This window comes from Ursus maritimus, unplaced genomic scaffold (genome assembly GCF_017311325.1).
Source record: "Ursus maritimus isolate PB19 unplaced genomic scaffold, ASM1731132v1 scaffold_17, whole genome shotgun sequence".
In the NCBI taxonomy this organism is placed as follows: domain Eukaryota; kingdom Metazoa; phylum Chordata; class Mammalia; order Carnivora; family Ursidae; genus Ursus; species Ursus maritimus.
The window spans coordinates 13,827,473-13,842,242 of NW_024424119.1; the positions used below are offsets into that span (position 1 = coordinate 13,827,473).

Sequence of the window (14,770 nt, forward strand, 5' to 3'; positions counted from 1 at the left end):
TTTGGAAGAAATTAACATTTGAGTCAGTAAGTTGAGTAAAGAAGATCCCTCACCAGTGAGGATGGGCATCATCTAATCCACTGAGGGCCTGAATAGAATGAAAAAGCAGAGCAAGGGCAAATTCTCTGTCTCTGCTGGAACTGAGACATCCAGCTTCTCCTGCCTTTGGATGAGGGCTGATGCTCCTGGTTCTCAAGTTTTGGGATTCAATACACCATCTGCATCCCTCCACCCTTCCCCACTCCTATTCACAGGTTTTTTTGACTCAGACTGAATGATATCACCAGCTTTCCTGGTTCTCCAGCTTGCAGACAGATCACAGACTTGTTAGTTTCCGTAATTGCATGAGCCAATCCTATAATAAATCTCATCTATATCTACGTCTCTATTTCCTATTGGTTCTGTTTCTCTGGAGAACGCTAATACATCAATGTAATAGTTGCGTGGCCTTGGAAAGTTGTGTGACCTCTCTGTGACAATTTCCTGATGTCTAAAGTGAAGATAATATTATCACATGGGATTGTTATAAAGACTAATGATCAATGACTGGCACATAGGAAATTGCCAGTGGAGCAGAAGCACTGTCATCATCCTCTTAGGGAGGGGAAGGCCTGGATGCCCCTGCCACAGACATACTTCTTTCCAGGGTTTTCCATCTTTGGGAAAGAATGCCGCAGACTAGTGAAACCAGCCAAGGTACTGTTTTTAAATCCTCTGAGACATTATGCTTTGCAATGTATTGAACTGGGGCAGATGGTGGTGTGAAAATGCTGTGAACACTAATAGTTGATGAATGATCAGGAGCGAGTCAGGAACAGGCGGGGGGGGGGGGCTAATGTTTATGGAGAACAAATTATGTGCCGACACTGTGCTAGGTGAGGCACGACTTTGTGTAAGGCAGGCCAGAATTTTCTGAGGCAGAAAGCTAATGATGAGGGGAACAATTAAAATGAGTGGAATAAAACAAGCCATTGTATAACGTTAAAGGTAGTCACAGTTATTCTGTATGTTTGCATAGTGTTTTTATATACATTATCTTATTACAGACTCAATGTGGGGTAATCATATGATACTCATTTCATGGGTGAGGAAAGTGAGTTTCAGAAGGACCACATAAGTAGCAGAGGCAATGTTATCCGGTGAAGAAGCTACCGGACTGGGGGACTGTGCTCTAAATTGGAGATGGCAAAGAGGTTTCATCCCAAATCAGTTGGTGTTAGTCTTCTGGAGTGAGGAGGATTGTGAGGCTTCATCTGGGTGGGGTGGAAAGAGTACTGTCATCAGCTAGCCATGTCTGCCACGAGATGGGGGAAGAGGAGCGGTCATCCCCATATAAATATTATGATATCTTAGCTATGTGTCTTGTTTGCTTGAGTGTAGATAGTGCAGGATATAAATCTGAGGTGGATGAACAGAGATTAAACAAGACAGGTGACCACAAGCTATTAAAAGGGGTTAGAAGAATGATGTAGTGATTTCTGCAAGTTAATACTGTTTTTACAACCTGGTATTGTAAATATATTTTTGAAACAAAAACACTACTTCTCCTTCCTTCCTTTCTTTCTTCCTTCCTTCCTTCCCTCTTTCCTTCCTTCTTCTTAGGCATGGATAGATAGAATAATCTGTAAGACTGAAAATTCAGATAGTGATTTCCAATCAAACTTCTAACTGTGGTCTTGGGGAAGTCCCACAACCCAGGAAGTTTTATCTTTATGGAAGAGAAGCCAGATTGAGTAAGATACCTTATCGTTCAGAGTAGTTGTGAGAGGCCACCAATATAAATAGAAAAACTTTACCTCAAATTTAAAATGACATCAAGATCCTCAAATAAGCAGCCCTAATGGCAGGGCAAGTCAACACCTGCTTCACCATGAAAGAAAAAGGCGAATCACCATCTGTTTGTATGTTTACTGACTGCCTCCACGTGAAAGTGGTACGTGTCTAGCCTTTGCTTTGCTAACCCTGGAAAACCACTTCCCCTCTCTGTGGCCTAGAAAATGACAACCACATGTTATTCCAGTCTTTCCTCTCAGTTTATTTTCCAGGTCTAAATTCATGATTGCCCTCTGGGTTTCTGTAATGGTAAAGGAATGTTTTCAATTGAAACAAGAGTTCCTGCCAAAATGAAGGGACATGAAAACATGATTCTTCATCACATATGTGGTAAATCCCCTGCTCTCCATTTGAAATTCAGAATTTGGGAGTTCGCTTACAAGAGCACTTTCAAGTGCTGCTTTTAAAAAAGAAATGTTTATCTAAAGTCACAGGCCATCTTTGTATGAGCCTGAGTATTAAAACTGCGTAGATACAATTTTTTGAGGAAGACTTGTGAATGGGAATGGATAAAGAATCTAGGGAAACAAACACTTTCATCAAATCACTGTTTAACTACTATTATGAAATGAGCTGCTTTCAGGAGAACATTCCAAGTTGTGGTTGCTGGTAAACACTTTAAGACAAATTGTTTTTACTAATGATAAGAAAAGATGATTCTCAAGTTCTTACAAATGAGGAATTCCTTTGACGGTACCCAGGAAATTCTGATGTAGAATCATTTCTCTTTTTTCCCTCAACTTCTTCATTCGTGTGTATCGTGAACATGAAAGCCTATTTGTACTTAACAAAATGGACATGGAGATGTACGCTAATGAAAATGTATGCTAAGGGAAACTTCGGCTTTCCTAGGGTTTAATGTGTGTTTGAGTAGGGGTGTGTAACCAGTGAAGCCAATGGTAACGAGAAATAACAGGTGTCTAGCACTTCCTATGTATCAGGAATCTGCCAGAGATTTAGATACGCTATCTCATGTCTTAAATCTTAAAGAGATAGATCATTTTATTTGCTCATTTTTAAAGCAATGATGCTGAACCCCTGAAAGGTGAAGGAATCTGCCCGTCACACAATTTATAGGTGTTGCCTTATAAATATAAGGACTCAAATATACATTCAAAAATAGAGTCCAATCCAGACCTTTTGCTTCAGGTCTAGTAAAACCGCCAGGAAAAGTTCTTTATATTTGACTATAATCTTAAAAAGAGAAGGATACCAGAGAAAACTGAAGATCTCTGAGAGACAGACCTAAGTTCATGGAGGCTCAAGCTTCTGAAATCTCCACGGGGCTCCACAAAGTCCTGGAGAGAGACCTGCCCACTTGCTAGTAGCTGAGGAGAGAAAAAGGGTCAAGCTTCCTAAATCCTAGACTAGTGCATTTTCTTTTAATGATAAAAGTTTATGACTGGGTAATTATGTTTTAAAATTATATCAAGGTACAAAATAATATCATTATGTGATTCTCAGAAACTAGACTGGGCCTTCTAACTGTACCAAGTGGAGCTTATTTCCATGTTCCCAGTTAACTTCTTGTCAGGGACACAATGCAGCCTATGGAATGTCAAGGTACAACTAAGGCAAATGACTCAGTAGGGTTGAGGTAAGACTGAATACAATGTATTTCACGTTTCAAAATTAAGATCACTTTATTATTAAGTGATCAATGTGCTAAACATTCAGGAAAAGTACAAAGAAGAAAATAAACCTATCCACAAACCTGTCACTTAGAGATGCTCGCTCTACTATTTCATTTACCATTTATGATTGACATAATTCTAGGCTTTACTGTATGCAGGTGTGTATGTATTTTCTCACAAAAACGGGGGTTTTGTATGTACAGTGTTTTAAAATACATCTTTGTCGGGGCGCCTGGGTGGCACAGCGGTTAAGCATCTGCCTTCGGCTCAGGGCGTGATCCCGGCGTTATGGGATCGAGCCCCACATCAGGCTCCTCTGCTCTGAGCCTGCTTCTTCCTCTCCCACTCCCCCTGCTTGTGTTTCCTCTCTCACTGGCTGTCTCTATCTCTGTCGAATAAATAAATAAAATCTTTAAAAAAAAAAAAAATAAAATATATCTTTGTCACTTAACAGTGTGTTGGCTATGGAATACTTTGTAAGTTGAGGCATACAGATGTAGCATAATCTTTATTTTTTTTTTTTTGCTGTTCCATTCTATTTAAATTCACCTCTGAATATATTTAATGATTCTAAATATGACACATGACACTTGTGAATTTATAGCCAGGTGAGTCATTACAGAACATATCTTGTAAGTTCTTCTGCTTAGCATGTCCGGGGGATGGAAGTCACCCCATGCACCAGGATCATTCAGATTCTTAACTTGATTTTCTATCCCTCAGTGTGTATTCAGATGGCTTTAAAATTAATTTTACTCAAAAAGAATCTTTCCTCAATATTGAACTTCTTACCGGCTAAAATATTTTTTTGTGAGCTGAAATGCTCCTATCCAGCACATATAAAATAAACTGGAAATCATGTTTAAATGCTCTTATCTCTTAAAAAGGAAACATTTCAGTAATTTGAGGTGCTTCCTTCATTTTTCAAAAAGGCATCACACGAAAAGACTTTTCTCTGGAGCAAATATTTTGCCTACATAAATACAACCACATAAACGGTTTGCTTATTGACAGAGGGTTATCTGCTGGTCTAGCATTATCGTTTTTAATGGCTATAGCATTTCATTTTGAGGCTGTAGCATAATTTAGTTAATTAATCTTCCATGGCTAGACATTGTTATTTTTATAGACCTCCTGAAGCCAACAGAGCCTGGGTGAAACCAAGGGTTTAGGATGAATCGATTTAAGAATGAAATCTTTGGTGGTCATCACAGAAAGTATTAGAATGTGGCCCAGAAAAGCTGAGTACTCTTGGCTTAATAAATCCAATGTTATTAGGCCATAAGAAACAAGAACAAAGCTAAGTAAATAGGAAGGGCATCTGTCATGCAGACAATAGTGGTTATTGAGTGGCTGGGTGGGTTTCTAGTTTATTGTCCAGTCCCCTCTAATTCTATTTCACAACTCAGATAGCTTAAACATTTTAGGACACAAACCTTTAGGCAGGGCTGAAACAATATTTTAAGGTACGTGTCTTCATCTGTCTTCCCCTTCTGCTCATCCTTTGAGTTGGCTTTATTTTTAAGCAGGTCTTCCAATGTGGGACATGTCAGGATCACCAGAGAAGGGCACCACCTAGAGGTGTGCAGAGTATAAGCTGTGTGGCTGGATGCGGCAGTCCGGGCTCTGGGCTTAGACTGGACCAGGCACCTGCTACTGCGGATTGAGATGCTCTTCTCCCCGGCATTCCAGCAGGAGCTCTGCTTGATGCTCTCATGGCCTCTGCTTGAGTTACTTATCCACTTCTGACCAGTCACTGTGGCCGTGGAGAAACCAGTGCCCTCGGCGGCCCAGCCTGGGGCACATGCCCACTCCCATAGCCGTAAGTGGCGGTCCTCCATGCCAGGCAGATGACAACAGACGTCCAATGTAATATGTGCAGTGCTGAGCACAGTTCAGACACATCATAGGAGATCGACAAAGACCGATTATTCTTTCTGTTCACCCTTCCCCACAGTCTGTTTTACCCATCTTTTTTTTCTTGACATTTCAAAGGTCTGTGAAACAATTGGTTTTCCTTCTTTTTTTTTTTTTTTTTAGAGTATTTGTATTTTTAAAAAAGATTTTATTTATTTATTCGGGAGAGACAGAGAGAAAGAGAGGCAGAGGAAGAAGCAGGCTTCCCGCAGAGCAGGGAGCCCGATGCGGGACTTGATCCCAGGACCCTGAGATCATGACCTGAGCCAAAGGCAGACGCTTAACTGACTGAGCCACCCAGGAGCCCCAACAGTGGGCATTTTCATAGACAAGGCCCAGTACTGGATTAAGGCATACATCCTGTTATTCCATTTATTCCTCAAGAGTTCGAGGTATGATTATCTCCAATTTACATATCTTGTTCAAGATCATACAGTTAGAAAGTGGCAGAACCCACATTAGCTCTCAGGTTTGTATAACTCCGTGTCTTGGGCCTTTTCCTCTTGGGTATATGAAGCTTTTAAAAAATATTTGGACTCGTGGGGCCCCTGAGTGGCTCAGTCAGTTAAGCATCTGACTCGATCTCAGCTCAGGTCTTGATTTCAGGGTGGTGAGTTCAAGCCCTGTGTTGGGCTCCACGCTGGGCATGGAGTGAAAGAAAGAAAGAAAGAAAGAAAGAAAGAAAGAAAGAAAGCCGAAAAAAATATATATGGACTTTCAAATTCACAGATTTCCCATTCATGCATTTCTGGATTAGCACTGCTTTGAAAACTATTTGCCCTATCTCTCTGGGTTTTCCCTGGGGAAAAAAAGAGAGAGAAAAAGAGAGAGAGAGAGAGAACCAAGAAATTAAAAAGTGAAAGGAAAGAGAAATCTGTTGTGTGTTTCATTAAATAATGCAGGTTCTCAAATGTTCCTATGAGATAAGGAAAGCAGCTGGTGGCAGGCTTGAAAAGGAAACTGCATTCAGCGCCCTGCTGCAGGCACCTGGGAGGGACCCAAGTGGCGGAGAGGAGGAAATGCAGCCTTGCCAGGGAAACAATGACTCAGGGCTCAGACAATGGCCTCCCAAAAACCGAAGGGAAAATAGTCTCTGTAGAGTCTGGCGAGAGAGCAAGTGGGAATTTCCTAGTAATCGCTCAGGGGAGAGAGAGAGAGAGAGAGAGAGAGAGCCCTTCCCTGCATGGGGGCAGCAGGGAAACAAACTGCTGGAGGGAAGGGAGTAGCCACTTGTATGCAGAGAAGTGCTCACAGCGCTTGCAGCAAAGCCGGGAGCTGGGGCCGCTGCAGAACTTCCTGTTCCCTAAGTCACGGTGTCAGTGCTATGTCCTTGGATTAAAAATACCATGTTGGGGGGCGCCTGGGGGGCGCAGTCGTTAAGCGTCTGCCTTCGGCTCAGGGCGTGATCCTGGCGTTCTGGGATCCAGCCCCACATCAGGCTCCTCTGCTGGAAGCCTGCTTCTTCCTCTCCCACTCCCCCTGCTTGTGTTCCCTCTCTCGCTGGCTGTCTCTATCTCTGTCAAATAAATAAATAAAATCTTTGAAAAAAAATAACATGTTGGGAGGTAGAAGAAGACGACAGAGAGTTAAGAGTATGGTCTCTGGGGGAGTCTGGGTGGCTCAGTCGGTTAAGCGTCTGCCTTAGGCTCAGGTCACAATCCCAAGGGTCTGGGGATCGAATCCCGCATCGGGCTTCCTGCTTCCTGATTAGCGGGGAGACTGCTTCTCCCTCTCCGTCTGCCCGCGGCTCCCCCTGCTTGTGCGTGCTCCCTCTGTCAAATAAATAAATAAAATCTTAAAAAAAAAAAAAAAAAAGTATGGTCTCCCGTTCCAAATATGTCTCTCTCTCACGCATGCTCTTTTTTTTTTTTTTTTTACCAAGTGTGGACTTGGGTAAAAGTTACTTAACCTTACTGAGCCTTAGTTTTCTTAATACTTGCCTCCTAGGGTCTCCAGGAGAATTAAATAAGATGGTGCATATTTATAACACACATAGCAGAGTCCCTTGCAGAACATATGTCTTTAAGAAATGTGGCTGTCATTGTTGTGTTTGCATTCTGTTATTATCGCAAATATTTGCACCATGAAGACAGAACTTAAAAATAGTCGCTTTGGTGATTCCTCAAATATTCAGTAGAGAATTATCATATGATCCAACAATTTCGCTTGCGGGGATATATCTGACAGAAGTGAAAGCTGGGACCCAGCAGGTATTGGCAGCAGCATTTTTCACGGTCGCCAAAAGATAGAAGTAACTCAAGGGTCCATCAGTGGATTCAGTGGATGAACGGGTCACTAAAATGTGATACAGACACGCAACGGAATATTATTCAGCCTTAACAAGGAAGGAAACTCTCACACATTACAACATGGATGAGACTTGGAGACACCGTGCAAAATGAAATAAGCCAGTTGCAAAAGGACACCTATTACATGATTCCACTTATATGAAGCACCTAGAGGCAGAAAGTAGAATGGTGATTGCCAAGGGCTGGTGGGAGGGTGAGATGGGGCGTTAGTGTTTAGTGAGTACCGAGGTTCCAGTTGGAGAAGATAAAAATGGTTCTGCTTGTATAAACATGTGAAGGTACTTAATGCCGCAGAACTGTACACTTAAAATGGTAAATACTATGTCATGTATTTTTTACCGCAATAAAAAAAAAAAGACGAAGTCGTTTCATGAGCCCTGGACTTGGTATTCCGCAACTTGAAACGACCCCACACGTGGTGGGGGCGTGCAACACATAGAGTGCCCTGCGCTCTCAGAGTTTTAGAATGTGAAGCTGTCGAGCCACTTCTTGGGCAACCTTTTAAAATAGGAAAGACTAGGGACACCTGGGTGGCTCAGTTCTGTGAAGCATCTGACTGTGGCTCAGGTCAAGATCTCAGGGCCCTGGGATCAAGCCCTACGCTCAGTGGAGAGTCTGCTTCCCCTGCCACTCTCCCTCTGCCCCTCCCCCTGCTCGTGCTCACTCTCTCTCTCTCAAATAAAGAAATAAAATCTTAAAAAAATAAATAAATAAAAAATAAAATCTGTCTTCTTGTGTTCAGCATAATTATTCAAGATTCATCCATGTTGTTATGGATATTGGCCACTCATTCCTTTTCATTGCTTAATAGTAGTCCGCTATATGGATACATTCTTTTTTTAAAGATTGTTTATTTATTTAGAGAGCATGAGCAGGAGGAGGGGCAGAGGGAAAGGGAGAAAGAGAATCTCAAGCAGACTCCCCACTGAGTACAGAGCCTGGTACAGGGCTCGATCTCACGGCACTGAGATCCTGAGATTGTGACCTGAGCCAAAATCAGGAGTTGGAGGCCTAACCGAGGGAGCCACCCAGGCGCCCCTACAATTTCCTTAAGCACTCATCTGTGATGGACATTTGAGTTTGGGGGATATTATAAATAACGCTCCTACCAACATTCACATACAAGTCTGTGCATGGAAACCCTTTCTCTTGGGTAAACAACTGAGTGGAATGGCGGGGTCATATGGTAGGTGTATACTTACCTTTTTAAAAACTGCAAAAATGATTTTTCAAAGTGGTTGTACCATGTGTTATTCCACCAGCAGTGTTTGAGGGTCCCAGTTGCTCCACGTCCTTGCCAAAACTTGATACAGTCTTTTTGACGCTAGCCCTTCTAATAAGCATCTCACTGTGGTTTTAATTTGCATTTCCGTAATAACTAATGATGTTGATCATCTATTAGCCATCTGTGTGTTGTCTTTGGTGAAGTGTTGAAATCTTTTGTCCATCTTTAATGGAGGATATTATTACTGAGTTTCAAGGGTTCTTTATGTATTGATATATCCTTTGTCAGATCTGTGACTTGCAAATATATTCTCCCGGTCTGTGACATGTCCTTTCATTTTCTTAAGAGGGTCTTTCAAAGTGAGCTCCATTTCTCTTTTATTTCTAGGCTAATTGTTGGGAGATACAATTTAAATAATGCATTTTGGGTTTCCTAGGAACACCCTACATGGAATTATAAAGCAAAGCAGGAATTTTGAAATAGAATGTCAATTGAAGCCAAATTACCACGGATTTGGTGGTAATTGTTTGACAGTGAACACATGTCTGGTGTATGCACCATCAAGTTAATTCACATATTAAGTGACTAACTTGGTCCCACCTAAATTAGGAGAATATAAGTCCATGCTGACAATTCTAGTCCAGTCTCAGAGTTTATGATTTTAAACTATTCTAGAAGATTTTAGACAGTTAAACTGATGTTTGAGAAGCAACAATTAACACTGAGAATGAAAGAATAAATTCATAAAACAGTTTTTGAGGCTCTATTACATCAGTACAACAGATGTTGAGAAAAGGTCTGGAATTGGCAAGGTCTGGTCCTGGGTGCCCTTCACCTTCTGACGTCACTACCAACTGCTGGCTCTCCCTGTATGTCTCAGAGCCGGACTAATCGAGACAGAAGTGGGTACTGATCAAGGCCCTGCCTCTTCTGCTGGCAGACCTCAAGTGTATCACATACACAAGCCGACCAGGATGGCTGGTGGACTCTTCTCAGAAAAGGCAGTGGCTAGGGTAGGTCCTCACAGTGGAATGGGCTCCTTTTAATCAAAAACCATTTCACATTCATTATCTGGCCTAAGCCACAAAAAATAAATAAATAACTAAGTCCACGAGGAAGGCTTCAGTAGTTCCATGTACTTATTTGCTACTCATGTAATCTCTTGCTGTAGTATCCACTCAAATACATCACCCATCTTTTATTGGGTTATTTTCTTATTGGTGAGTTTTGAGAGTATTTTTTTTAAAATATATTCTGGATACAAATCCTTTATCAGATATGTGATTTGCAAACATTTTTGGCCAGCCTGTGGCTTATTCTTTCATTTTTAAAAAGACTTATTTACTTATTTGAGACAGAGAGAGAGGGAGAGTCCTGAGAGGGGCTGAAGGAGAGCGAGAGAGAGAATCTCCAGCAGACTCCCCACTGAGCGCGGAGCCTGGGGAGATCCCCTGAGACCATGACCTGAGCCGAAATCAGGAGTTGGACCCTTCACCAACTGAGCCACCCAGGCTCCCCCTTTTCCTTTTTTCAAGAGTCTTTTATGAACAAGTCCCTGGATCAGATGTATCTGAGTACCTAAATGCGCCTGACACGCAAAGCGCCTCAGTATCAGCTTTGTTAACTGCGAAAAATACAAATATACGCGGTTACCCTGTGTCTACATGTCCGTAGGGTGGGGCAGTATTTCTGTACTTATATGTAACCCAAACGCTTGCCAGGGCCTTCTAAGTGCTTAAGAGCGAGATAAAACTTCCCACCTCCTAATCCCTGTCTGTGGAGGCCCAAGTCCTCAGAATTCCTCGGATTCCTCAAGCAGGAGGTAGGAGGGGGCAAAGTGGCTGCATGTCATGGCTCCGCCTTCTGTCCTGACTAATTTGGTTCATGTGTGGATGTCTGGCCACCCGATTTCGCCCCCTCCCCCCGCTATTTCAAACATGGACCTGGACGCCCTCCATGAGTTCTGCACACAGGGGGACTTCGTGTGGGTGGCCATCTCCACTGAGGGTCTGGGGGAGACGGTGTCATCACAACACTGCACCTAATTTCCAGTTGCACGGGAGACATCCTTGTCCTTAAAAGCCCTGTATTTGCCCTCTCCGGAAAATTTTCACTGCCATCTCATTCCAGGGGCCATCACAGCTCGAGGGCAGCTGACAGGCTTCTGTCTGTGGGTTTTCCTCCTCGGAAACAGACACACCCAAAAACATACCATTGGTGATGTCACTATACCCCCTGTGCTAGCAGATCCACAATCTCTAGAGGCTTCTCAGTATCTTCCTAAACGAGTGCTCTCTTTTGAGGTATTCTGGTGTCGGCTCAAACAACAACTTTACTCCTGATCTGTAGCTATGCTCACACGTGTGCTTTTGAGCTAGCCTTCTTCATCCTTACTGGAATTAATATTAATTCTCATGCTCTCCCGGTGATGGACGTACTTCTGGTATTGTAGACGGGCTGACATACTCAGCTGTGGCAAAGGTATTTAGAATTCTTCAGAAGCAGTCTTTCCTCTGGCCTTCTGGCCCCCAGGACACGTGCTGAGCAGACCTTTCCAGCCTCTCGGGGTCTGGGCCAACTTAGCGATGAGCCGAGAAGAGCCTATTGCTGAGACTTCTTTAGTATCCTCAGCAGTTGGGGCCCATTGCTGAGAGAGACTTCTCGGCTGTTCTAACCACGACCCATAGTCTGCATTTCTCCATGCCCATCTTCTCTTTGAATCCCTAGCAAAAGGAAGCATGTCTGCAGAAGGCTTTTGGCAGAGCTGGGGGCGGCATAGTGGAGTGTGATGAGTTTTGGGGACAGGGAAGGTTTCTTGCTTCACCAGGACCTCGACTGTCTTGGGACAAAGGCAGCAGATCCATGAGGGAATATAGCACTTCTTGGTTCCACAGCCCATGTGTTTCTGACCTTGAGTCAGAAGAGTGAGTCCCAAGTTCATTGTCTGCCCTGTGCTGTGTAATGTCTTCTCTGAAACTCCTGACAGATTTCTTCTCAAGGCTGAATCCCTTAAAGAGAACTCAGACTTCTGTACTGCTCTAGGAGAAAATGCTTAGATACGAACAAAGTCTTATATGATTCTGCCCTTTGTATTTTTTTTTAAACCCCCATGCATTTAGCTATGGTGACCTTGGGGCAGTTGCTAAACCTGAGACTTCGTTTCTGGAACCGTAAAACAGCAATAATGTAATTGTGCCCACCTGAAGCATGCTTGTGAGGAGGACTTATTTCCAATTACATGCATACGGGGGCACAGCGCCTGGATGGCAGCTGCCAATGACAGGAACAGCCATAATAATCTAAATTCCCAAGGGGGTCAGTACAAAGACAGAAACCTGGCCAATTGGCACATGCTGGCCAGGTGCCTGGAGAGCTCCTAGGAAAATTGTATTTTCTCAGTGTAAGCCCTGAGAAAAGTTAGTGCACTCTCCATCTCACCTGAATTTCCCTTTCCCCAGGCTTCCTGGTTTTCCACTTGACAGAAATGACTCAATCTGCCACGCCTGGATCTGGCTTTAGGGGGCTCGTGGTTCAGAGATGCAGAACATCAGGCAAAGGAGATAAGGTAGTCCTGGAATTCTGTATGAGCAGGGCAGCGGGGTCCAGGAGCAAACTTCTTTTCTGACAAAATGAGGAGAAAACCTGGCCAGGGAGCAGAAATCTAAAACAGAGTTCTTTCTCCCTCTGGTGTTTATACCCTAAAAGCAAACAGAGACCCCCAACTCTACTGAGACACCCATTTATTTTAGCTGTCCAGGAAGAGTACAATAGAAGGACTGCTCTTTAACACAGTCACAGACGTGCCTGGGACTTCTCAACCTTAGCTTAGGGGGGCACATAAATATTTTAAAATCCTGCAGAGTTGGGAAGAGGGGCAAGCAGAGCATCTTGCAAATAATGGAATGAGTTCAGGGCAAACCAAGAGCCAAAATATTCCTCTAGCTGCCCTGATAGCCAGTCAAATTCTAACTTTAGGGTCAGAGAGCCTGAGGGCACAGAGCAGGAGGAGAGTCGAAGCAGCAGAACCCCTTGTCCTAATTCCAGGGCCACCTGCCTGCCTCTTCCATTTTAATTCCAAAGAGGCTGAGGTCCCATTGATTCTCCTGAAAGGTTCATCTCCCCTTATCATCTATCATCTTATATATTCCACACGGCTTCTTTGGATTTTAAATCCTTGTAGGCAGAGGCCAGAACCTATACGATTTTGCAGGCACATTTTACAAAGAACATCTAATAGGTGCTCCGTAATTTTTAATACGGTGCTAATGAAATTGACTTGAAATTAAACTGCTATGTTGACTTTTGTTTCATAAAAAAAAATTTATTTTCCAGGGTGAAAGTTGAAATAAGTAGAAAAATAACTTAATGCATAAATTAATTTTAAAGTGCTAAAGTCCTTGTCCTTTCAATACAGTACATTGGCTGTCAGTCACGTAGAGAGCCCCTGCGAGTTCAGGAATGCCTGAAATCCTTATCAACATCGTCCATTCCCAGAGGCAGAGGCTGACAGACCTTCAGTTTGGGAGATAATCCGTAAGTTTATCAAGGAAGAAAAAGCTCCTGAGCATCTCTGCTTGCACTATTGTCCAGGCACAAATGCTGTACTCCTTGGCCTTCAGGTATCGCACGATCCTTAGATAATATTTCTTCAGGTGCAGAAGGGTCCTGTCGTCCCAGGTGAAGTTTTCCTCCTCCATGATTTTCTCCAGGATTTCCTCCAGATGTTCCTTCTGCCAATGGAGCGTCTCAAGGAGGTTCTTGACAATGATCTCATTCCACCCTGTGCTCGAGAGATTTCTCCTGAAAATATCAGAGGTCTTCTGGAACATCTCAAGGGTGACCAATATGAAGTCCTCCTTCTGGAACTGCTGGGATTTCTCGATCTCCTCAGGGAACTTGAAGTTCATCCGGTCCTTGAGGCAATCTTTAGTCGTTCCATTCAACTGCAGAAGGAGCTCCTGGCACTCCACACTGCTGCTGCTTAGTTGGAATCGAAGCAAGTCGTAGTTCACGGCGAGAACCGTGGTGGAGAAATACACCAGGAGAGCGGTTTGGAGGATGCACCTGCTGGTCATGATGAAAAGAGAAAGAGTCTTGCCTGCCCCCGTCTAGGTGCTGAAGCCAAGGCTTCAAGAGTTTGCAGTGTGAATGCCCTTCTTCCATGAGTGTGGCCTATATATACAGGATGGTCCTTTCAGAGGAATTTCCCACTTTCAGTTCTCCCTTTCAGTTTTCCTATGTCATTTAAATTGTAGGTGCAAAAATCTGTTTTCTTTAAGGTCCTACTTTATTTTATATGTATTGGGGGGAAAGATAAAGAAACTATGAGGATTTCTAATGTTTTGCATAGTTTCAATGAATTCCCAGTTTCTAAAGAGAAAAAAGGTAAGCCCAATCATTTAGAACCTGGCCATTACAGGATTCTTTCACTTGGCAAAGATTTTTTATTTTTCTTTTTTAGTATTATGAGGTGGGATTTTTTGGGGGGGGGCGTGTCTTTGTGTGCAAGTTTTCCTTTTCATAAGAATTGGGTTTAATTCCCAATTACACTATCACAAAACAATAAATATATGCAGTTCATGATTTTTAAAAAGACACCTACCTTTTTTCCCCCTCTGTAAAATAGAATAGTGTTAAAACTAAGTTGATCTGAATATTTGTTGTAGGACTTCACCCACATACAGCAAGACATCACACAGCTTTATTAGTCTTACTTACTGTTTTATCTGGCAATCTCAACTACCGAGAATATACCTGAAAACTATAGATTAAGCAATATCTCTAAGCAGACAAAATGAATGTTATGTGAGCTGAGCATAAAAGTTTGTGGCTCCCCTTATAGGGTCTTATGT

At 42.9% G+C, this 14,770-nt stretch overlaps 1 protein-coding gene across 1 annotated transcript; it reads right to left on the reverse strand.

The window, feature by feature from the left end:
• Positions 1–13,432: 13,432 nt before the first annotated feature.
• Positions 13,433–13,993, reverse strand: IFNB1 (interferon beta 1). The gene has a single exon (XM_008689797.1). It carries the CDS (start codon positions 13,991–13,993, stop codon positions 13,433–13,435), a length of 561 nt encoding a protein of 186 aa, XP_008688019.1.
• Between the last annotated feature and the right edge of the window lie 777 nt (positions 13,994–14,770).